The sequence below is a fragment of the Pyrgilauda ruficollis genome, unplaced genomic scaffold (assembly GCF_017590135.1).
Source record: "Pyrgilauda ruficollis isolate IOZ18807 unplaced genomic scaffold, ASM1759013v1 scaffold14, whole genome shotgun sequence".
NCBI lineage: Eukaryota > Metazoa > Chordata > Aves > Passeriformes > Passeridae > Pyrgilauda > Pyrgilauda ruficollis.
Genome location: NW_024512543.1, coordinates 4,456,901 through 4,482,042, shown reverse-complemented (window position 1 = coordinate 4,482,042; position 25,142 = coordinate 4,456,901). Strand labels below are relative to the sequence as shown.

Sequence of the window (25,142 nt, the reverse complement as noted above, 5' to 3'; positions counted from 1 at the left end):
AATCAGCCTGTCACTATCTTTGTGGTGATAAAACCAAAACTCAGTAAGGGTCCCTCTCCTGGTCAGGTCCCCTTGCAGCCATAGTTGCTGTGCAGAGCTCCTGCTACAGGCCCCTGCCAGTCACAGAACAGTGTTGGCACTGGATAAATTTATAATAAGACCCTTGCTCCATGGTGCAGGTACACAGTTGGAGCCTGCTTTCCCAACATACTGCTCTGAAGCCTTCAGGCTCCCACAGGGTAAAACCACAAAGTTCAGCAAGATCTACATTCAGTCCTTCACAGCACCAAACTCCTTCAAACTAACCCAGCCCCATCTGCTCTTTGTGGGCAATGGAGTTACTGTGCATGGCTTTGGAAGAGCAGAGATTTGTTCCAAGATCTTCAGACAAGGTCATTTCCCCCACTGTGGCTGTGAGCTGTGCAGCAGGCTACCTCACCATCTCACCAGAGGGAGATGTCCCTCTGCAAAGGCAAAAGGAGCTTAGCCCTAAGCAAGTGTCCAAGCCACTTTTGAATTTTACCTCTCCAGAAATGTATGCAAGAAAGATATAGGCCTGAGAAGCCTAGGTCAGCATTGCCATCTTTTCCTAAGGAGAGGCAGCAGTCATTTTGGATTAACTGGAAAAGAGCATGAGGCACTTTGCAACGTCGTGACATGGTGGTCCATATCCATGCAGACTTTCCAACTGTGTAATAGGACAATCCATTTGCACAGCTATCTTGCCATGACTTTATGATGGTGCTATAAAAATCAGTATAGATTTGGATTGGTAAATATAAGGATGTGCTACTTCTATTATATTAAGCAATTACAAGCTAGGAATAGTTTGAAAAGCAATTATAAACTTGATAAAGCAACCTGGCCTAGTGGATGTCGCTCCCTGCCATGGCAGGGGAGTTGGTACGAGATGATCTTTAAGGTCCTTTCCAACCCAAGCCATTCTATTCTAAGGTAAACTAAGGTATAACAGTCACATCTAAGGGAGTGCTCTCTTGATTTTTCCCTAGTGCAACATTTTTTATTCTCCCCATTTCTGCTGTGTCCAAAGAACAAACCACATTGTTTTTTGTGCTCCTTATTTCTCACAACAGTACCTTTATGCTAAAACAATGTTTGTTTACTTGTTTTCTAATTGTGGAGATGGCCACATTAATTGCCACAATCTTCTTGAATCTTCACAAATAACAATTGTGTAATTCAATCCAGTGAGTATCATTTTCATTTCATCTTCCTCCCTGGTCCTCCTGGAGCCATAATGACAAACCTGCTGCATGGAAAGTAACAGGGAAAGGGGGCAGGGATACACCTCCATGACCCATCTCATGGCACAGGTCTTATTCCTCTCTTGATCCACAGGACCCAGAGGCTGGCTGGAGAATCTTGTGCCTCCACAAGCCTCTCTCCCTGAACACTGACATGCCTTCAAACCAACACCTCCCAGCACTGCCACATGGCAGCTGAAGAAAATTGGCTTGTGACGAACTCACCTCTTTTTGCTCCCTCTGCAGACATAGCTCTTCTGTTTCTTCCATTAATTTATCTGCAAGCACACAAAAAAAGCCCAAGCACAGAGAAAAGCATTTTATATCCTCAGGATATTTACAAACAAGAAACACTGACTTTTTGAAACTTGAAAATGCAGCATTCCCTATTCCTTTGTGTGTATCTGTCTGGGAGGCTCCAAAGGCTGAGATGGTACTAATGGGATGTTCTATAACTTCCCTCCTGCCAAATAACTTAATCAACTAAAGACGCATATTGCTTTGTACTCCTTCTAAGGTTCCCTCTCAATGTTCTTAAAGAGCATTAATGAACCATTCTTCACCATCCTCCAGATGAGTCAGGAAAATATTCTTATCTTGCTTCACAGATAAGGAACAAGGCACAGAAAGGTCAAGTGAGTGCAGAGGGTCACACCACATGTAGCAGCAGTCAGTTTTCCTGCAGCTCACCTGCCTAGCCCATCATCCTCTCCTTAGCCCTCTTGGGCAGCACTGCCAACTTCCTGTTATCACCTTGGGATGTCCCAGCCAAGCCCAGAAATCAATCCCTAACTTAGCCACAAAACTTCTGCTGTACAGAGCAGATCCCCTCAACAGCAGTTGCTCTTGCCCACTGAACACACACATGCCCAGCAGAGGCTGTGCTCTGTCCTCACCCTGCAGCCTGCTGTGCCAGCTCCAAGCTCAGCGGCTCTGCCTCGGGCAGCTCTTAGCCACGCTTACAGGAATCCAGAGAGAAACACTTCTCGTGGTCAAGCCTCGGGTTTAGCTCTCAGCTCTGCCACCTGGCTGCCGCGGGAGCAGGGCAGATTGACTGGAGCACTTCTATCTTCCTCTCGAGAGGTGAGTGAGGTGCTACTGGTTTCCCTGGTACTGAGAACCTGACAAGGTTTCTGCTGCTGGCAGCATTACTGCTTCTAGGAGGAATGCAGACCTCTGCCTCCTGCCCAGAGCAGGGCTCCTGGTGCCGGAGAAATAGGGTTACATTACCCAAGCTCTGCTGAGCACCACTGGTGCCTTTCTTTCCCACTCTCTCCCTCTTCCCCCTGGCCAGAGCTTAGCACAGACACACTGTAATTACAGAGGCTCACCCACCCTCCCTCTTCTGCCCCTCCTGGGGGTCCCAAGCCCTAGACCTGATAGCTTCTGTAATGTCCATGTCTGACAGTGAAACCTGGATCCTAGCTGAGTGGAAGATAACTCAGTGTGGATTCAAGAAATTCCTCAGAGCAGTGTTCGTCCAGAGAACCTTGACCTGTTTTCAGGAACAGTGCCTGACCTCAAAGCTTGACTACAGGATGGACACAGATCATTGAAGGTAGGGCTAATGAGGCAGAAGCTTTAGCACTTATATAGAAATAGACAGTTCATATCAAAAGAAAGTAACCAACTGTGACAATTGACCAGCTCTGAATGTTCTTGTCATGGACCAAAGAACCCAGTGAAACATATATTTTATATTCCAAATATCTCCTATTTGCCACAGAATGTGTATTCCTCTATTTCTCCACCACCTTTTCTTTTATCATACTAAAGAGTTCTTTATTCTTTAAAGCCCTTTCATTTGCTCTGCTGGTTGCAAAATGCTTTGATGAAACTTTCCTTTTTCTCATTTTCCTCCTCTTTCTGTCCCTTCAGGTCCTCCTCTCAGTAGCCCCCGTTATTTCTTTGTCAAGTGTGGAACTACTTCTCCCTGCCTGCCTCACATATGAGCTTGAAGCTTGAAAACGCAGCATTTCCTATTCCTTTGTGAGGGGTCACATGGGTGAATGGTGTTTGGATGGACAGAGTAAACATGCCTTGATACTTGAGCTATGATCAGTCACTTGTGAGACTATATACCAAGATCAGCCCGGATCAGCATGGATGCAGAAATGCAAAAAGCTCCTTAAGATTCCTCCAGCGGCTTGGCAATTAGGAGCACATAGCATGAGCCCCTGCTCAAGGCATCACCAACCTGAAGCACCCAAACTTCTGCTATCTTATTTAAAGCAGATAACTCTCCAGACAAGTCACTGGGCCCACATTTGTGACCTGCACCCCCAGGTCAGAAGGTCTCTTAGACCTGGGGAATGCTGTAACTTGGAGGTCATCTGGGTTAAAAGGGCTACTCTCCCTTGGCTCTTCCTATAGGCAACGAGGGGAAGAGATAACTGGACTTCTCAAGGCAGTCAGAGCATCCAAGGTATCAGGCCATGCAGAGGCTGGCTCCTAAATAGGGAATTGGATTACATAATCTACCTCTCTTCATACCTAGATTATTTCTGTTCTTTCTCCACTGTCTACAGAGAGCACTGACAAATTAACCACTGCCATTAAATACCTCAAACAAGCCCATGTAAATGCTCCCACTTCCAATATGAACAGTGTCAGCAAACACAAAGGTCAAGTAGAGTAAGATTAAAAAAAGCACCAGCTAGGTGAAGAAAACTCATATGAAAATCTGTGACCAACCTCAGAAGTATCAGGTCTTACTGAGGGAGACAAAGGTATTGTCTGTTTGCTTGTGAGCAGCTGAAACCAGCACATCCAAACCTCTCAGGGGTGGCAAATGTTTGTACAGATGAGCCATGGAGGACTGCAGAATGTTGGGCAAAGCATGTTCCTCCTTCACACTCCACACAGATGTCCAGATCCCACCTTAACTTTTGCATGTTTTGACTCTCTTCAGACCTGAATTTCAGCTGCTGACTGCTCAAAAGCTTCATCCAGAGAAAACCTGTAGCTGCTTGTCTTGACCACACTGACTACTCCAGGAAAAGCAAAATTACTATTTTGGCCTTTATGGCTTTCAAAGTAAGAGTTTCCTACCTAAATATTCCTGTTTCTCCTTGGCCAGCTGTAGTCCTTGAGCTTCCAGGCTCTCGATCATGGCTTCTCCCAATTGAGCATTCTTCCAGGTCCTAGGGAGAGCAGACACAAAGCAGGCAATGTAAGAGAGCTAAGGGCCCCACGGACTAGGACAGGGGACTCAGCCTAGCAAACTGCCAAGGAATTCAAACATGCAGACTCTCATCAGTTGGGACCAAAACTCCCTAAAAGTTTTCTCAACAAATGAATTGGAGAAATTTCCCTGGCATTCAGTAATTATTTATTTTTTTTAATACATGGGCTGTATTTCAACCCCTCACAGCTATTCAAATGTTTTTTCCAGTGTTTTGGAGATTTTTATATTGAACTTAATTTTGAGGGCTCTCCAGACCAATCCAGCACACTCACAGCCTTCAACTGCAACAGGATATACCTGGAACTCTTTAAATGACAGACTTTAGAACCAGATTTTAGCTTTTAACTCTAGTAACTTCCCACTGCAAGCAACATTGTCTTCTGCAGCCTTTCCAATATTTGGCTGTTAGAGTCACTCTTCCCTTTCAGACTTCAACCACTTCTTGAATCCTTCCTATGGCCTTTTACCTTCAGTCTTTCTGGTATCCATCATCCATCCTGGAACCAATCAACCCCTCCTCTGCTAAAGTTGTAAGCCACTAGGACTTGGTGTCTGGCCCTACGCTGTGAGTCAAGTGCTTTTTCCTGACAACGAAGAACCAGAGATAAAAGCCAGAAAAGATGCTGGCAAGTAGGGAATGTTAAAGGAAGCAGGCATATTCAAAGAGGACCTTGTGTTATTGTAGGGCCACCGGCCAGAGGATCTCAAGGTCTCTTAAACACCTCAGGAAGCAAAGCTAAAAAATGGCCTGTGGAGCAGATATCCATTACTGGTTGAGTTCACAGACAGGCTAGGCTTTAATACAGATACTAAACATCAAGGACAAGCACACACAAAAACAAAAAATAGAACCAGAAATGGAGTTTGCTGCTCACTTCTATTCATGTTTCATTAGAAAAAAATCTACACACATAAAATGTGTAACATTAAAACATACCTAAAATTTATTCCAATACATTTATATAGATGTGCATACAGGAACAGCAATTGCTGCCCAGAAATTCTGCCATTGTTGTTAAATCCTAAGGGATCTTATAAATATTAAATATTTGTAAAGCTTCCTGTACCAAGCTTCTTTGTGAACAATTTGAAATTCTAGCTTTTTGGAAACTGTTAATTTGGCAATCTCCAATTTCAAGGCAAGCTGTACTTTGTCTCTTATAAAAGCCAGATGGGCTAATTAAACACACACCACCCCAGGGACCAGGCAGCTTACAGCTCCAGCAGCCCAAGCTCTTTGCAGATATATGTGTTTCTTGTCAGCTAATGAGGCTACTTCTAAAGTAGAGAGGAAATTAGAACGCTAATTTAAAAGGTGCTGTTTTGCCCACAGGTAGACATCTTCATCTCGAGTGAGAACATGTGGGTGTGAACGTGTTTTCTCACTAACGTTCCCTGTTACAGGACAAATCTGATCCCAGAGAGGCAAACAGGAGGGGGGAGAATGACAGAGTTTATCATATGATTACATGGAGGGTTTCAAAACATCTGTAGCCTTTAAGGTGTCTGTTTACAGATTCTCTTTTTCAGGGTTCCCTCCCTTCCCCAGACTAACAAGACATTTCCCTGTCTTACTCAAAGGTTACTGCACCCACTGCTGTGTGACTTTGAAAATGCACTTGGATCACCATGCAGCATTTAAACTTTTATTCCTACATCTGCTGGAACCAGTGCTGGTGTAACCACAGCCACAGGGAGGAACCATTTGAGGGGCAAGCAAGAGCTTATTTTATTTTGTATTTCTTGCCAAGTGAGTTTTCATCAGAAAAAGCTACATTGCCTAAAGTATTGGAAAACACATTGGAAATTGGGCCAGGAAGGTTCATGGGACATGTAGAAAGTCCCTGCCTGGAAAAAAAAAAACAACCCCAAAGCTGTAGAGAATCTCCATCACATATACACCTCAATCACTATCTGTTCCAGTCCTTCTGCAGCACTGGGAATATTTCTTTAGCTTTCATTGCATTTTACCTTTCTTGGTAGCACCCACAGCCAATTTTTGGAGACACTTAGCACTTTATAGTCTGCAGTATGTAAGTACTACGTTACTTTTTTTCTCCTGCATTGCCCACCAAGTTTACTTTATACCAGTTCAGGGAATGCTGCTGTGGATAGAGAGAGGTTATGTGTGCCCCTCTCCCCCACTTGCAGCAGCAAAGCCTCTCCAAGTGGGAAGAAAGCCTGGCACTCTGGGAGTCAGGGCTTTGTGCATTTCCAAAAAGCTTTCACAATCTGACAAGTGTGGCAAGTCCAAGCCACAACATTTTGGATGTGTGGGGATCCCATCAGTTCCCCTCTGCATTGAAGAAGCCATTTCCCTACCAGGGCAGGAGGCTTGGAAAGGAGTGAAGAACTGAAGGGATCACCAAGCAGACTGTGATGGTGGAGGCAATAACCAGTTTTGCAGGCACATACACATGATCCACCCCAGATGGAAAGAGACAGTGGACAAAATTGAAATAAAGAATAGAGGATATTTCCCAGCCTGGATTTGTTTTTCCTCATTCACCTATAGTCTATGGAGTTTGTTATGGGATTGGGCTCTTTTTTTTTGCTTTTTTTTTTTTTTTTTAAGTTGCTTGGTTTTGGTTTTTTCGTTTGGTTCTTTTCTTTTTTGATCAGCTTTAAATAATGATGAAAACAGCAGGATGGTCCCAGCTAAGTGCTGCAGTGCCACTGGCAGTACAATCTCCATCTAGGAACAAAAGAACATTATAATTGCCTAGAATAATTAAACTGTATTCTTTTAGCTTTTCTATTCACTGCAGATCAATTTATTGGCCCATGCTGGCCTTTCTGACTGCTGTTGAGCTCCCAACCCGACCCCGTTAAATCACATAATCTGTGCTTTTCCTTGGTTTGCTGTATGATAGCAGCCACTTCTAGCTTCAGTTTTAAATGCTACTGTTGGAATATTAAAGCATGGGCTAAAGAAAAGGCTGCCTCTGTGACAAATGCAGCAATGCAGGGCTTACTTACATACCCGTCCTCAGTTGTGCTGCCCTCCCTCCCTCTCATACACACCTGAAAGGTGAACTTGGTCCCAAATTATTGCCCTTGGCAATAGTTGATCTTAACATTGGCAAAGGCAAGTGCAGACCTGAGCTATTCAATAAAAATCTCCACATTGCTGAAGGGCTAACTCTGTTGGTCACTTCTCCTGTGCAGTGGCCAAGGCTGCTCGTGCCAAGGGGGTGGCAGACCTCTGCCTTGGGTCCTGTGTCCCATGGGACTCCTGCTCCCATGAAACTTCATGGACAGCTTTGTCTTGCAGCTCATACACTGCCACGGAGGGAACAGCTGGCCCCAGCACTGCAGCCAAGCACAGACCTGCAGCACAAAGCTTGGCTTGGGCTGATCCACCTTAACATTAGGTTCCCCATTAATTACAAATCTACATGTTGAGCCTCACAACATTGAAATTAACTGAGATATTGCCTTAACATGTACACATACATGCATACACTGGTATTACAAGTTAAACAGCTTCTGTCCCTACAGTGATAAGAGACCACACATGAAATGCAGCCAGGAAGGGCAAAGCAAAATGCTCATTGCTTTAAGCCTCATAGCTGAACAGCAGGCTCTGCCCTACAAACCCAGGAAGTTTCTGTATCTCATTTGGGAAAGTCAAATCCCTGTTTTAGTGTTATCTCTTCCTGCATCTGCTGAGATTTAGAAGAAGCCTGCTCTGGCTTTGCAGGACAGCTGCTCATTGCACTGTCAGGCTCCTGGGTGCTGGGGGATTGCAGAGCTGGAGGCCAACTAACTGCAAATCTCTCTCCAGCATTCTCAGCAGAGTGTGAAACAGTACTGAATGCAGAGAGCAATAAAACCCTCTCACCCCTGCAGGTGGGCTGGAAATGCTTTGCTAACACTGCCTCTCCTGGGATTTAGGCTACCTCCACATTTCACAATTAAACTGTTTTGAGAGGCCAAATCCTGCTGCTGCATGGCCTGAGCACCCACAGATCTGGGCAGAAGGAATGCACACCCCATGGACACAGAACTGCAATTACTGTTATTGATCAGAACTGTGATGGTGAGGTCCCTGATCATAGCAGGACATAGAGCCACATGGGCAGCTGCTCACTAGCTTCATGCCTTGCCTGTTCTGCTCTTACTTTATCCCAAATTCATACAGAGAGGTTGTCTGACTCCCACTTCTGTCAAGACTTCAAACCTTGCTTCCCACACAAAATGGACCAGGAGGGTTCCCACCTCTCAGAGGCATGAGAGAGGGATAGCAGCTGGAACTCAGTGTATCAGCATTTGGCAGATGACAGCCTGGGGTGGTGAACAGAGTGACACACTGCACTACAAGGTGGGAAGCTTTGCATCAGTTTTAGAGCACTCCCCTTTAGAGTAAGGATGGGTCCAGAAGTAAAGCTCTCACTGTTTTTGAGAAGCTTGTCTGGCTCCTCATAGCCCTTCTAGTTCTAGTCAGCCTAGTCAGGCTTCTTCCTCTTTATCCTTTATACACCTACAGAGCAGATCAAAGCAAATAAGGAATAGAAAGAAGCTTACACTTTTCCAGACTCCTGCAGCATCTCCAGCCACTGAGCCTGCTCAAACTCTGATTCGGCTGCTAGAACAATGTTACCCTGGAAGAGGGGAGGGGGAAAAAACCCAGATTAGAGAGGCTGGTGCCTTATGCACCTCTGTGCACTTCTGGCATGAACTGGACACAGTGTGGTGGGAGGAGCGCCCACCACAGCCTTCCACCTCCTCAAGAAGCATCACACGGGAGCAAATACGACCTAGGCCTACCACACATTGGGAAGTGTGCACACAGCAAACAGCCACAGCTGGAATAACTCTGATAGGGCAACATGGGCTCTAGGGCTCCTGAGAATCTGTCCACTGGTGTGCTAGTATCCTAAAACCTGCTGTCAGAAAGTGCAAGTTTCCCTGTTGATTGTCAAAGCAGCAGCAGCAGCAAAGTGTTGAGGGGACTTGGGATGCTAAGTCACCCTTGCCCTCAGGATAGTCTGTCCAGAGAGGGTAGGCATACCTTGGTGGGGAGGGAAAAGTCTGCCAGTCCAGCTCTGCTCATCAGCATTAACCTGTTCTGTGGTGTTTGGAGCTTTTTAGAAGAAAAGAAATCTACTTACATGGAAGTCTTCATGAGAGATCTTTATGGCATAAGGCATGTTGGCCTCTTCTTTGGGCTCCACAATGCAGCCTCCCAGGGGTATGACACCCTGGAGATAAACCAGAGCACTCTAATCAGTCAAAAAAAAATCAAGTATAACTATCAACTAACCAGGAGCTGAACTTTCAGTCACTTTGTTGGCCCCTGCCCTGCCTTGGCTATTCTGGGAAGTGCAATACACACAGTTCCTGCAAAGCAGAGGGACTCTCATCACCACCAGGAAACCCACAGCAGGTATCTGGAAGGGGCTAAGGATGGCAGTCCTGCCTTCAGCACAGAGGGAAAGCTGTTAGCTAGAACATGGAAGCAGAAACTGTTTCATCAAGGAGGAAGTGATCTCCCAAGAGGGGCAAACCTTGCAGATTCTCATGGAAGAGGCTGTGCATTCATTACAGTCACTGACAGCAGTGAAAACCCCACAGTGCTGTGTGGGGCAGGCAGCTGGCTGTGACAACCAGGATGAGTGGAATCAGCACCTTAGGAAGCTCATGTGCTACATCAGCCTGTAGTGACTGCAGAGGACAAAAGCAGCCCAGAACACAAGGTCCTCTGGAGCTACAGAGGCCACTCAGGTACTGAGGGCAGGTGGGCCATCAGCTGCTGCCAAGTGCAAGTACAGGTTAGGAACAAGAAGCAAATGGAGCTCTTAGCCCCACCACTGGCTTTGCCAACATTATTTTTATAGCCACAATATTAGTTGATTAGATCATGAAAACAAGGGAATATATCTTCTATCAGGTAATAAAAAACAGAAGTCATATGCCTGCAGAATCATTAAATGTCCTGAAAAGGTGCCAACATGATTCCTTCTCTTTTGAGGCTTCCCTGAACCTGTGAGATGTCTGAGGCTTACTGGGACTTACCTCTTCACCTGCTGGGCCCATGGAGGAAGGGGGAGGGAATGCTGGAAACAGAATAACTCCTTCCTTGTGCAAACACTGCTCACCTTGGGATGGATATTGAAGTATTTATTGCTTTCAAAACTCTTCTTCTCACTCTCAGCATAGTACAGCAGGAAGCTTTCCTTAATGATGAAGAACCTTTAAGACAGAGAAGGGAAATACATTCTGGTGAAATGAGGGTTGTGGTTCACAGCACAAGAAAACCCCCACCTAACTAAAGCTGCTTTCTGAGCAGGAGAGTTTACCACTCCCACCTAAGACTAAGGTGAGGTGCCTCACTTCTGCTGGTGCTTAACAGCAAGTGCCAAGTTGAGGTACTTTGTGCTTGCAGTTCACCCCAGCAGGCACTCACCAGAGCTGAGGGAAACCCACATGCTCACAGGGCACAGGGACAGCACTCTGTGCCCCAGACAGGACCACAGACCTTTGGCACCTCTATGTGTGTGCCCTCTCTAGCTCACATGTTGAATTCAACCTATTGGAGAGAGCTGCTCTTTTATTCAAGGGTCTCTTGCATGGGCTGAGACCAACTAAATGCTTATTTTGCAATATGCTGCCTGCCACCCTCTTCCCTCCCATCTCAGCATAAGCCAGAGGGAAGTGTTTCCAGTCCAACAGAGAATCACAGCCTAGCATCCCCAGGTGACTCTCGAGGCAAAAATTGGCCACCAAAGCACTCAGGAGCAGAAATAAATTTGAGAGATATTTTTAAGCAGAGCACCTGGCAAACTCTCCTGTCACTGACCTTCACAACTACAAAGGAAATTGAATATTCTTTTTCTCATATGTGTAACATTAAAATAGGCCTTGTTCTGCTCACTTAGCCTTAGGTATGCTCTGGTGATCATTATGTAGTAACCACAAAATATCACAGCTTCTGTAAGCCAAGCCTCTAACTTACTGGAATGCATCCTCAAAATTATGATTAAAGGAGTGCCACCTTTAACTTATTTGGGTTTTGGAAATGCCCCTGGGAGTGTCCCTCCTCTCTTCAAAAATTGAGGTTGCACATATTCTGCAGGCAGTGGTACAGGGGAGAGATACCTGACTTAGTTTCAATTTGGTCTAAATCTCTGCAGCACTCAAAAATTGAGCAGCTGAAGAAAAGGAAAGAAGAGCAGCTGAAAAAAAAATGGGGACAAGTGTAGTAGGGAGGTTTCAAAAGAGCAAATGACAAAGAAAATGTATTGTTCTGTTTTGTACATATTTTCTGACATGAGAAAGAGGAATCTGGGAAGAAAGTGAAAGGCAAGAATGTGAAAATTATTTAAAAATGCCTTTTTACATTTCACAAAACACAGCTGTGTAAATCACTTTCATGTGGTCCTGAGGGCAAGAGACCATGAGGAAATTGGAAAGGATAAGGCACCTCCGTGAATAATAAGAACATTCCCAAGAAATCCTCCTGTTTCTGGAAGGGAATAAGAGAAGACCTCTACCGGCAGTGCTGCCCACTTGTGCAGCCTGGGCATTGCTGCACCATTCCTTGGAGCCACCATTAGTAATGGGCTAGAGGCTGAGGGGGCTGATCCACAAGGACAATTCTAATGCCTTCATGCACCCCCATCCCCCCCCAGACCTCTCCTGAAGTGAATGGATTGTCAGATGGAGCCAAGTCCTTCCTCCAGTCCAGATGAGTACAGAAATCTGGTACCAGTTTAGTTCCAAAAGCTGAAGAAAGATGTTGAAGCTGGCAGAGAATTATCATAATAAAATAATATATATAATTATTAATAATAATTATTATAATTATTTTACTTGGGTGAAAACTTTACTGCTTCCATCAGCTTCTGTCTCTTGGTCTTCTGCTATGGCTCTGGCAACACAGATGAAATTGCCAAATGCCATGGAAACAGACCACGGGCTCTTGGGGCAATAAAAGAACAAAGCTAAACTTCTCCAAGTCTGCAGCAGACTCAAGTTCTGGACCACTTAGTACCTTCTCCAAAGTGTTTGAAAGTGACAGTCATTGAACAGGTACTTATTTACATCCAGAAATCTTCAGAACATACAAACACCAGCAGCAGTTATTGTTCCCCAGTTTTTTTTCTTCTCCTTGCCCTCTCATCTGTACCTGTTCATGTTGACATCAGAGGTGGGGAGAAGCAGGTACTTTGCCAAGGCAGACATCAGAGACCTCCAGAGAGCAGACAAGATTTGTTCCTGGTTCCTCCTGTCCACATCACTTCTGTGAACAGCAGCCTTGTGCCTTTCTGATTAATTTTCCTCGCATCTCTGGTTGTTAACTCTATATAAGCAAGTTTTCCTTTGAGTAGCTGCATCTTTCTGTTTTCTTCAACTCTATGCTTAGTTCAAGGAGGACTTCATTCTTTAGAGAGAAATGTGGCTCATCTGCACAATAGACACAGAAATGACATCTTAAAAGAACAAACCTGCCTGCCCAATGGCCTGTGCTTGGTCCAGTGAGTCACAGGGAACCAGATACTGTGGGCACAAGTATGAATCTAGAGATGCCAAAAGTCAACACACCACATGAAACAGAGAAAGTCAAATCATCACTTTCAACACTCTTTTCAGTCTGACTAATCTCAAGAAACATTTGCTAGACAGGTAAATATATTGATCTTTAACTCTCTGTGACTTTTTAATTTAAATGTTATCCCCCAGTTAAAGACAGGGTTTAGTTTGTTACATACTTTTTATTACTCAGTGCTGATAATCCTCATATTATAGATTATTCTTCAAGGAAAACCAAAATCAAAGCAAAAATAAGAACAAAACATAGCACAAATCTCTGAAAATTGATGTGTCTCTCACAGATAAATTAACTTTTAGATCCCTGATCTCAGAGATGTGGAGAGAAAATATGGGAGTTTGGAATGAAAATATACAAAATAAGAATTTAAAATAAGAAAAGTAATGAAGGAAGAACATTGAAAATTTGGTTAGCTTGTGCACATAATGTATTTATGCTCAGATCATATTCCCTCACCTATCCTTACCTGGAAAGCAACACTGAGCAACCAAGACCATCACTTTAAACGACCTTCAGGACAGAGTCTCCATGCAACAATCCAGGGGCAATTGATGCAGCATGGTGAAAAGAGGGATGAAGTAAAATAGAGGAGAGTTACAAGACTCAAGAGCAGGTTGAAGACTAAAGCAGCAGCCAGGTGAATAAGAGCAGAAAGAGAAAAGATGCTCAAGGGAGGATGGGGAGAGACACTCCATTAGGACTGTGATTGGAGGACTGGAGACACTGAACATGTGTCTGAATTAGGCACAGATGTGGCAGCAGGAAAAAAGGGACAGGGGAAGATTTTGAATACAAACAAGAACCCAAAAAAGGAGCAATTTAAAAACAGCAGAGCTCAAAACCTTGGAGAACAGCAGCAAAGGTGTGAGAGGTGAGACAGCCTGTCACAGCCACACTCCACAAGCAGCACAGGTAATACAAGAGCCATTCATGTGGTCAGCTGCTGTGGTCACCCATCCCTGCTGCTGGATCCTGTCCTAAGGAACCACTGAAACCACAGTGTAATTAAACCGAAATAGCAGAGGAATGGTAACAATTTGAGTGACTTGGATATAAAGCAGAAACAACAGCTCTGTACTGGACAAATTGAGATACCTGATCTCTGTGGAATAAGTACTCTTTGTATCACAGAAGGCTAATGAAATTAATTAGCTAATCTTTGTACAAGTTTTTGACATGACAATGGCCTAGATGAAGTAGTTACACTATAAAACTGCAGCAGTCTCCCTGGTCCTTTATTCTGACGGTGTTTCTCTGGGCCAGGAGCACAGGGGGCAAATCCCATTTACTAGATCAGCCCAGTGCTCTATCCCCGGGGACAGCTCAGGGAAGCGATGGGCAAATGATCTTTATTATTTGCATGAAGATCAGAGTTCACAGTACCTGCCCCTCGCTCTTCCTCTCCTGACAGCTCCAGGCTTCCCCGCCTGCCTCCTGCCCCGGCACCCGGAGCACGCCCAGCCTGGCTGGGAGCGGGAAGAGGTTCAGGATGCTTAAATGGGAAGATTAGAAGGAGCAGAGGGAAGCACACTCTCTCACAGCCCCGCTGTCTTGGCAGCCCCTGGGGGGTTCTGAGACACACGCACGCTGCTCTGCAGCTGTGTGATTCCTGGGGGTTCTGAGCAGAAAGCAGCCATAAACAATTCCCTTTTCCATCTGTCCTGTGACCACACGCAGTGACTGTTAGTAGCCACTGTGGAAAACAAGGTTATGTGCCTGCTTTGCACTGCCACAGACAGGACTGGTTCAAGAAAAGACAAAAAAATTCTCTCTTAACTGTGCTGTCTTTCCCTCCTTCCAAACTGTCATCTCTGATGGATTTATGGAGAGATATAGGCATATTTTTTGTTTTGTTCTCTCTCTTCTTGTGCTTCACCTTGCTTTTCTATGTTCAGTGTTCACCAAAGAGATGCCCCTTCCTGGCACTGTCTCATTGAACCCCTAAGTCTCATACATGGATGGTGACAGTTCAGAGCCTGATATTTCTATATGGGACTGGGATTATTCATAGTAAAGGATACGCCACTTCCATGCTGGAAAGCTACAGCACCCTATTCATGCCATATCCAGGGTGGGTACACACATGATGCATTTCACTCCAGCCTCTGTGCCAGGCTGATGCCATTACCAGTAAAACTTTTGTAGTAGGAGAGGCTAAATTGCTTGTTAGGCATTGGAAGGAAGAATGGGGTGCAGTTGTTTGGAAGGGGAGGACCATTAGTCAGGGACTGAGAATATGATTTTCCAAAGCCACTTCAGCAGTGACCCAAGCTTAGACTGCTCAAAAGTACCAGTAAACTCAGAAGACAGGTGCTTCTCTGTTGGAGGGATATCACTTTACAAGTAAAGAAATTCACATTAGGAATAGAACTCCCTTTCTTTAAGGGATAGGCATTAGAATGCCGCTAATGGCATTTCAAAAATCAAGCTCTGAAAGGCAGCATGCTCAGATGTCAGACCTGCAGATAAACACACCTACACTGGTCCAGTGCCAGAAACATCCAGCCCACTCTCAGACAGTACCTGAGGTAGCACACAAATATTATATTTGGGCTTCAGAGCAGACTCCTTTTGCATGGACAAAAGAAAAGACTAAAATGCTCCAGACAGCTGCCCCAGGTCTAGTTCAGCTGTCTCCACAGGTGACATCAGATCTAGCCCTGATAAAACAAGGCTCTGCTATCCCTCCCTCCTCCCTGCATAACCTCTACTGCTGTAAAATTCCAAAACCTGGGATTTCCATCACCAAAGTACTGGCCACCATGCCTGAACACTTTTTCCTTGATCTGCTATCTAGTCAGATTCCATTCTTCCCTGAAACAGTTGCTTTTCTTCTCAGTTTCTCCAGAAGTATTGCTGGCACAGCCAAATGAATGGGATCAAGCCAGTAAATACCACATATCTCCCACATAGACCTATCTTTGTGGCTGATGGCACAATGAGATCAATCCTCCCCTCACACACAGTTTTATGTCCCATACCTCGGAAAGACTTTCCTTGGGAGTGGGAGTAGTACTGTTGTCCAAGATTTCAGGACAAAACCTACATTTATTGGAGACTAGGTCCTTAATGACATCATTATATAGTCATATAATACATATATATAGTAATTGTTTTTCTTAATTTAACTGGAGTGGGAAACATCTCTTCTTTTCATAAAAAATTGTACTTGACCAGCTATGTGTTGGTGGGTATGGGAAGAAAGAGGGGGAAATGAATGAATTGCTCCTCATCTCCCCATAATGATTTATTATAATAACATGCAAGGTTGTTTTACTTTAAAGCAAGTCTCTCCCATGATAAAACAAACAAACCAATACCATATTGTTCCTTCTGTTCAAGTCTTTTTACCCCAGTACTCACTTCCTTCCAAACCCTACAGATTCCATGTTCAACTTTAACAGACCTGTGTCTGGTCCCCCAGAACCCTCAGCTGCTGTGCTTGCAACTAACCTTCCACATCACCCCTGCCCCACAGTCACCTCCCCTTCTGCTCCCAGCTGCTATCACTAAAATATTTACCACTTGCTGAAGATGGGGTTGACTTCTAGGAATAGAACAGCACTAAATAAATGATGACAGTGGGAACAGAGATGGACCATTTGCCTGTAAGAAATTTTTATTAGGGAGAGCCTTTTAAAAATGCCTCCTCTATGGCAAATTACCTTTCCCTCTATTAGTCTGTCCACTTATTTTCTGAAACACAATCAGTTTCCCAGACATAATTCATTTATTTATCAATATTTGGGAGCTGAGTAGGGAGCATCAGCACAAAATCTTTTCTGGGTGAAAATAGGCTGTTCTTGGCATGGGAGAGAATAAAACACACACAGGTCAAAGACCGCTACAAACGCAAAACTGCTTCCCAAGTAACGTTTTTTTTCAGGCCATGCCATCTTCACAGACTGGGCAGCACTATGGTTACTACAGAGAGCAAAGCTGGGAAAGCTGGCTTTAGAAACGGATTGTTTGTATCTACACTGCAGACTGCAGCAAAGGTACTTACCCACGAAAGGTAAGTGCCAGAGATTCAGTGATTTGCATAAAGAAACTACACCAACTCTAAACTTAAAACCGACCCACCACTTCAGGATTATAGAGCATATTTCTGTCCTTGGCTAAAGGTTATAGCAAATGCTTTCCAGCTTCAAACTTCCTGGCTGCTGACAGACAACATCCAGCAGCTTACAACTCCCTAACACCAGATGGGAGAGAATTCAGAGCCACCTTCTCCCCAGAGAAGAGTCTGCATGTGCTGTTCCCAGCATGCTGTCAGTGCCAGGCAGCACAGCAGTACTGGAGCTGTGCACAGATCCCTGCAGACCACACACACACACACACTAGAGACCCACACGCAGTCAGCTCAGCCCTGCCATCTCGCACCCGAAGGACTCAAAGAGCTTTGAGTGCCAAAACAAAAAGGTCAGGCAGTTTAGAGGCAAAATACATGAACAGACTCTTCCCCTTTCATGAAACTATCATAATTATTCAGAGGAGGCAGCTAGTCTCTATTACCACCCTGAAGTGCACATAGCACAGATAAAGAAGAGAGCACAGTGGGGTGCCACATGTGTAAAGCAGACTCGGAGCAGCAGGGAAGCTATGCCCCAAGTTTTACCCCGAGCCTCTGCCTGGCTGGCTGCACTTGAAGAGCTAAGCACTCAGTCTCTTAACTTATCCCAGAACACTTCAGCTTTGTGTTTCACCCGAGCATCCCTCAGCAGCTGTGGCTTACCTCCTGGACCATTTGGCTGACTGCCTCCCAAAGGGTCTCTTCCAGAGCACACCGTACAGCTGCACTTTGGTGCTGATGTCCAGAGCATCCGAATCTGCCTGCTCCATGGACGGAGAAGGGGAGACAGAACTGGATTTTGAAGCAAACATTATAGATGGATCTGGTTCTAACTCACCCCCTCTGCGTGGCAGCTCAGGGAATCCGATTAAATGCAATGAACCAGCAGGATGTAACCAGCCCAGCAGACAGAGAGACTGGGCTTTGGTTTGAATCAATAACTTGACTGCTCAGCACTCAGTCAGTAATTCTCCCCCTGATGCACAGATGATGGGAGTTTTCTCATTGCGTATTACTTCCTGATGCATTGCAAACAGCACACATCCCAGCCCAAGGGAAAAAGAAGAGTGAAGAGAGTCAGACATCAGAAACACAGAGAGGCAGAAAGAGCTCGTCAGAAAGAAAGCTCCAGCAATAACATAAGCCAAAATACCTCTGCACCAGAGCCAGCTTGGAAGGTTATTTCACTCGACACTGCAGCACTCCATGCAGAAATTAGGGCAAGACGGATGTTTTACTGACAGGCATCTCTGACACATATTCCCAAAATCTTGCACTTGGAGACAGGTTCTTCTCATTTGTCCTGAGGAAAATTGGGGCAGAGTGAGTGGGAGCCAGCAAGTTCAGTCAGACTCCCTCTGTCATCGGGGAGGGTGAGGGGGCCTTGCTGTGCCAGCCTGGCACTGCCCACCTGGGGACAGTTCACGTGGCTGCTGGGTTTGGACTGGGCAGTGTCCATACTGCACGCCTTGCTCTGCCTTAAAGGGCCATTGCTGATCAAAGTTAGAGAATAAAATTCTGCCTGCCTTCATACTTTGCTGCATCTTGGAGAGGTGGCAAAAACAGCCTCTGCCCTGCCTCTTAGGTACCAGCTCCTTCTTGCCCAACACAGACACATAGGAATGTGTCACACAGCTCAGATCCATGTTCATCTCCTGCTTAGTGCTCCCACAGCAAGCTTTTTTTATCTGGCTCCCTATGTCCTTGTTTCTCTCTTGAAACCCCTTCTCCCTGTACAGATACACAGTTCTCCAAAAGAACCTGTGTTTTGCAATGCCCACAGGAAAGCAGTTTAGCCTCATATTGTTCTATACTTCATCTTGCCTCGCCCTCCAGGATTAGAATTCAGGGAAGAATCTCAGCTGCTAAACCATCTGTGGTTTTGGGATATCCTATAACCAACACAGACATGTACATGCTGTATGGCATGTATGCTATATATGTTGAGGTATCTGCTCCTGATTTAACCTGTGCCATCCCACATGAATAGATTTTGATGCTGTAGTTGTTGGATGTCAGCCCTTCCCAATGCAGATGTTCAGAAGAAACACAATGTGCAGACACATGGTCCTTTCCCATCCCCAGTCAGAAACCTGGGATGTGCTATAGGCCAGGTCACACCACAGGACATGGGCTCACTTAGCTTTATACAGTCAGAGGCACTTGCAGAGCATCTTAAAGAGAGGAGATGCAGACAGCCTGCCTCAGGCTCACAGCCTGCATTCACTGTTAGAGAAATTAGAGATGCAGTCCCTGATAAAAGTCACAGCTGATCAATAGATGAGTGCCAGCAAACTCCATGATTTGTTACTTCCTCTCACCCTGGCTTTGACCAACCTTTTGGTCCCAGACAGGACAAGCCCTGAGCAGCAGGACATGCCCCATTTCAGAGTCACATTAAGGTAGAGGGTGGAGAAGAGAGTAGCAGATACTGTCTCTATCTCACCTGAGCTCTAACTCTTGAATACAATACTGCATTGCAGAAGAGAAGAGTATTGAATATAATACTGCATCTATTAATGCCATAGATGCCATTCCATACACAGCACCAAGAAGTAAATACTACTCATAACCAGGAGAAGGAAAATTTCCCCTCAAATTATGTTGCACAAAGGGTAAAAATTATTCTGGGCCCTACAGCCTCACTTAACTGTATAAATGTCCAGTGAAAAGCCAAGACCTCCCATGTAATAATCCAGTGCCCCTGCTGTTGTACTGCACCAACAATGCAAAGATCTGACAGCAGCGACCTTGCCATGAGACAGATTTTCACTCTTTACTTATTTTTCATTCTTTCTTATTTTTATCTCATACAGATTAAGAGAGTAAAGAGGTTTCTAGCTCTGAACATCAAAAAGTTTGTTTTTTTTTTTCTTCTGGAGGCCTTTAAGACAAGCAAGGCACTGAGTTACAGCAAGTTCTTTAAAGTCAACAGGCCAGGGGAGGGAAAGAGCAACTTGCTTGTGTCAAGTGACAGGCCAGCCATGCTAGGTGAATTTTCTAACTGTTGGTGTCTGGACACAGTAATTTGTAGTAATAGTGGCTCTTTTAACATTTCCTTTATGTGTGTACTAATCTAATGAAGGGGAAACACACCTGTACATCCTTGAGAGACAGCACTGGACCTTTAATCAGAAAACCTTTCTTTGGAGCAACAGGCTGCACTGGTATGGCAATTATTTTACTAATATGTTGTATTTATTTTTCCTACACATCAAGCCAATAAAATTTTGCTAAAAATAAACATTTGAAGCAGACAGCAGCACAAGCTATACAGAAGTAGCACTTCTTAACAGAAGTCAGGTCCCCTGAGTCAGAAGGGACCTACAAGGAGCATCAACTCCGACTCTTAGCCCTGCACAGGAATTGCCCAAGAATTACCTCATGTGCCTTCATCACAGGCCACTCTCCAGCTCAAAGATGCTCCCTTTCAGTTTAAGGAGACACATAGTAACTTCAGCTGCTGAGGGGGCTTGCGTTTTTTTCTTTTTTTAACGTGGAAAGTTACATCTTCATGTTCTGGGCACCCTGACAATACTGTGTTATGCAGAAAAGAACAAACTGCTTCTTGGGCTGGGGCCAGTACCTTGAGATGGATCAGAGCCGTTGCAGAGTTGGAGAGATTCAGATCTTACCTTCCAGTAAGGCAGATTCCCTTTGCTTTTACAGCTTCTGATAGATTCCATAGCCATTTTTAACCCTGAGAAACATTAGCAATCATGGGAGTTATTAGCAGGTATCCAAATAATGTGCAGAAGTAAAGTCCAGCTCCAGTTTCATTTATGATACATCATTCTTGCAAAGAAAAAATGTCACATGTACTCCCCAAAGTGATGCTCCAGCTTCCTGGGTGCACAGCTGCGTGCAGAGGCTGTTTTAAGTAGAAAAGCAACTACCATCAATTCACCTCTAGTGAGATACACTAACAGAGCATAGAGTTTCTTTTGCACAATGATTAAATTTTCAGTGTCAGATGGAAAGTCAGAGCTGTTCTGCAGAACTCAAAGAAAAGTTACTCAGCAAATGGCATTAAAGTCAAGTGCCCCAGTAGAACCCCATCAGACATCATCCTTAGAGATGTATAACCCCATTTAACATCATCCCTTGGTAAGAATTACATGGTCTCAGTGACCTGTTCCAGCCAAAGCCCTTCACCAGTCCCAGCCCTTAGAATGCACTCAGTTCCATGCTGGATGGCCCAGGAGTCATAACTAATCCAACTATTTGCCATGGATATAGCACCACTTTGAGAGACTTAGAGGAAAACAGAAAATAAGATATCAGTTTACTGAAGCAAAGGGATTTGCTAGCAAGCAGCCAGCCCCATAGCTTGGCTTTTGGGAAGTAGCTTTCTCAGGAACAGACACGATAGTCAATGACTATTTCTCTCAGGACAAAGAAGATAATTTAAATTTTTAAAAATCCTACTAAGATAGCTCTTCTGGAAGAAAACTCATTTACTCTGGTGTTTTGTTTTGTTAAACAAAGATTTCTGCTAAAAAGCCATCATTCAGAATACATCAGAGTGGTCAGCTATCTTTGAAGGCTTCCTCCAGAAGACAGCCCACAGGCCTCCTGCAAGGCATCAGCTTTTCCCCCATCAAGTTTAAATATCACAAAATGATCACAGGGCTGACAAACAGAAAATGCTTGGAGCTTCAGTAGTTAAATAGGCTGCTTATCTGACTGAGGCTGCCCTGTGCAGGGCCAGGAGTTGGAGATGATCATTGTGGGTCTCTTCCAACTCAGAATCTACGCATGTAACTTGATTTCCCTCAGCCACTGCTCCTCCCGTGTGACACTGGTACTAAATCCAGAACATCACAAGAATACATATACCGGGGCAATAGCTTGGGTACCATGGGCAGCCAAAAAAATTCCTGCAAAAGAGAAGGATTTGTTAGCATTTCCTTGGCAGAATAATGGAGGAGGGGAAACGTAGTATCTCTACATATTAAGACAGGCAAACAACCAGAGAACCACTAGCACATTTCAGATCTGACAAAACAGTCCAGCAAGGAGCAAATGAGATCCAGGGCTGCACATTCTGGAAAAACACATTCTAGCTGTTTTAACACCAGTTAGTATATCTGAATTCTCCAAGTTTCTAAAAACAGGTTAGCTGCTGATGTTTCTCAACTGCAAAGGTATCAATATTGATTGCAGTCCACCAATTTCTACCCAGTTTCTTCCCTTTGATCAAAAGAAGGAAATTCATAGGCCTTTTAAACAATAAATACATATCCAGGAAAACAGAACTGGCCAACCCCCGTTTTTATTTAATCTTAAGTTCGTAAAATGCCTCACATATGCACACAGAGACCACAAGTGCTCTTGCATACACATTCAGTTCTTCCTTTACACCTACCATTGCTGTGATCACTGAAGGCAAGGCCTTAAAAATATGGACACTACAATTAGGACTTCATTCAGGACTGGAAACTGCAGGGCCCACACCACCAGTGTTCTTCACACTCTTCCCCTATACACTGTGCAATACCCCTCAGCTCTAGTTGCAGCAGCCACCACTTCAAGTTCCTCCTTCCTGGTCCTGCTCATCCAGCCAGTCTCAGCAAGGTCAGGACTCCTGCTGCAAACATACGCAGGGAAGGCACAAGACACCTCTTGCCTCCTTCCTATCCACATTCTCAAGTGGTTATCTAAGTACAGAGGCACAAAGATCTACTGCTGCCATCTATCATAGCAACAGACCATGACAGCTGTATTACAAACTGTGCAACGATGAGGAGAACCAGCAGCCAAATGAAAAATAAAATGTCTGGCAAGGAAGGGCATCGAGGACTTTGCTCTCTACAACATACAGCAGGCTAAGAGGGCTATCTCCTTTTATTCTCCTGTGAGCCAAGCCACACAGCTTTTGTAGATGAGGCTTCTTTCATAATGCTGAAGTTTAGATTGCAGGGATAAACATGGAAATGCTCCCAGATCCACTGCCTACTCATCCACTTGTACTCAGTCATCTTCACTTGTAGTGTCTGCACAGAGGAGATACCAGAGGTACAAAGTTTTGTTCAAGATCAATCACCTGTCAGTTTCTCTGTCAAAAAGAGACAACAGAACATGGGAAACCCATTGCAGTCTTAAAACTCGACTCCTTCTACAGATAGCATCACCCTCTGAGGGCACAAAACACTTGAGTAAGAGGTGCAACAGTAAGACTCACCCAGACTACTAGTAAGGCTTGTAAGCAGGGCTTTTAGCAGGTCTCTTCAACCCTGCGTAACCAGGCATAGCTCACTGAAAGTGTTCCTTCAGACAGCAGAAGCCCATTAACCTCCACAGACTCCAACATAACTATAATCATAGATTATCAGTTAACTACTACTTCAGATACTGGCTGGGCACACAGATGCACAATAACCATTTTCCCCCTAATAATATCATTCTGCTTTTAAATTTTCCAAATACTATGCAGCTTTGGTGTCAGTCAGCATGATACAGCTTAATTTTTATTAGGTCTACAAGTTCTTCTGAACGAGGCAATTTTCTTTAACCCCCATCCACAATAACAGTTTGTTAATCTCTCAAAATGACAGACAAGGGGGAGAAGTGCTGTGATAAGGAGGGTGGAATGTTGTGCAATTCTGCCTGCAGGGATACTTGGATAAGGTTTGCATATATCAGTAGAAGAATGGCTTAATTTGTCAGCTGGAACAATAGATGACAGCTCATCATCTTGGTGCTGTGCTCATCCCTAATGAGTCGCTCATAAAAATGCTGATGTACATTTTTATTTCCTTAACAAATGAAGGAACACTCTACAGCAATCACCAGGAAGTCTGCAACACCACAGCTCCTAAATTTAAGTTTGTAATATAAACGCACCCAAAGCACTTCCTCACATCTCCAAAAGGATTTACCACAGACTACAGTGATTAAATCTCCAGTTACAGAGGTGACATGTTTACTAAATACACTAAAAGATGCTAATATACTGCATAATGCTTTACCATTAAAACTGAGTTTTACTTGCCGAAAAAAAAGTCTGCCTGGAAAAAAGAGTGGCTTTCCCTTCTTACTGCTTTACATTTGCTTGTACCAGCTTTAACAGCACCTCTGTCCTTTGCTTCAGTTCTCCTACTGACTTTACATTAATCATATTCTCTTGTGCTTAAGCCAGTATAAAGAGATTACACTTTCTTAAAGACACAAGTCCTATGAACTACCAGAAAATCAAATGCAAGCAACAAGCTGAGAGGATTGCTTATTGCTGGAGTGAAAGAGCTAAAACACTGTGTGACAGGATCTTAGGTAAGTCTGTAGACAGCAAGCTCAGCAGAAAAACATAAATCAATTTTTTTAATGAATTGCTTATGAATCATCTCCATCAAGTGCTATCTCTTAAATGGATGCATGAAGTTTGTAAATGCATACATCACTCATCTTTTCTGAAAATGCAGGTCTAAACCCCAGTCCTGCTCAGAGGGCAGCTGGGAAGTATGGAGAATATCTGTACACTATGTCAACTCAGCAGCTCTAAGAGGAATCCCATCAATGTATACAAATACTTGAGAGAAGGATGCAAAGGGGATGGAGCCAGACTTAGTGCCAGATTTTTGGTTTGGGACTGACAAGAGATTGAGAGCAAAGATGGAAAAAAGATTATTTCCTTTAGTTCCAAAGGATCCTCAAGCCTTTCAACAGTGGTCTAGAGCAACCTTAAGCCCATCATCTCCCTGTTACTCTCCAAAGGCCCCAGCCTTGTAAGCTCCAGAGATTTCCCTAGGGGTGCAGGAGGAGATAGCTTCAGGGCAATGCCAGCCCCTAAACACTCTGTGACAGACACAGTTGCCAAATGCCCCGCTAAAGCCGAGCTGTCACATCATCTCTGCATTAATACCTCTGAACACATTCAGAGCCATATCCAAATCCACCTGCTGCGCTGCCTCCCAACATGCAGCTCACATTCCAGGTTTGCAAGAGGTGCTCAGACATCATAGAGAAAAGCAGCAAACACACTCCCACAAAAATAAAACATTGTCTGCAATGCTTGCATCCCATTTAAGACTGTCATTTCTTTCCACTAGAGCTGTCAGAAAACCC

At 44.4% G+C, this 25,142-nt stretch overlaps 1 protein-coding gene across 4 annotated transcripts in view; it reads right to left on the bottom strand.

The window, feature by feature from the left end:
* The window catches only part of PLEKHD1 (pleckstrin homology and coiled-coil domain containing D1), a 35,346-nt gene extending 10,310 nt beyond the window's left edge, over nucleotides 1-25,036 (bottom strand). The window contains exons 1-9 of one of the 4 annotated variants that reach the window (XM_041460175.1): nucleotides 22,447-25,036; nucleotides 20,714-20,778; nucleotides 18,232-18,381; nucleotides 17,742-18,097; nucleotides 10,554-10,647; nucleotides 9,567-9,656; nucleotides 8,980-9,056; nucleotides 4,317-4,408; nucleotides 1,491-1,543 (exon numbers count right to left, since the gene is read on the bottom strand). In XM_041460175.1, coding sequence (XP_041316109.1) covers nucleotides 1,491-1,543; nucleotides 4,317-4,408; nucleotides 8,980-9,056; nucleotides 9,567-9,656; nucleotides 10,554-10,647; nucleotides 17,742-17,890 — 555 coding nt within the window. In that variant the 5' untranslated portion in view covers nucleotides 17,891-18,097; nucleotides 18,232-18,381; nucleotides 20,714-20,778; nucleotides 22,447-25,036. Of the gene's footprint in view, nucleotides 1-1,490; nucleotides 1,544-4,316; nucleotides 4,409-8,979; nucleotides 9,057-9,566; nucleotides 9,657-10,553; nucleotides 10,648-12,583; nucleotides 13,008-17,741; nucleotides 18,098-18,231 lie in introns of those variants that run through there. The other 3 variants (XM_041460176.1, XM_041460178.1, XM_041460177.1) reach the window with 3 other exon arrangements.
* Between the last annotated feature and the right edge of the window lie 106 nt (nucleotides 25,037-25,142).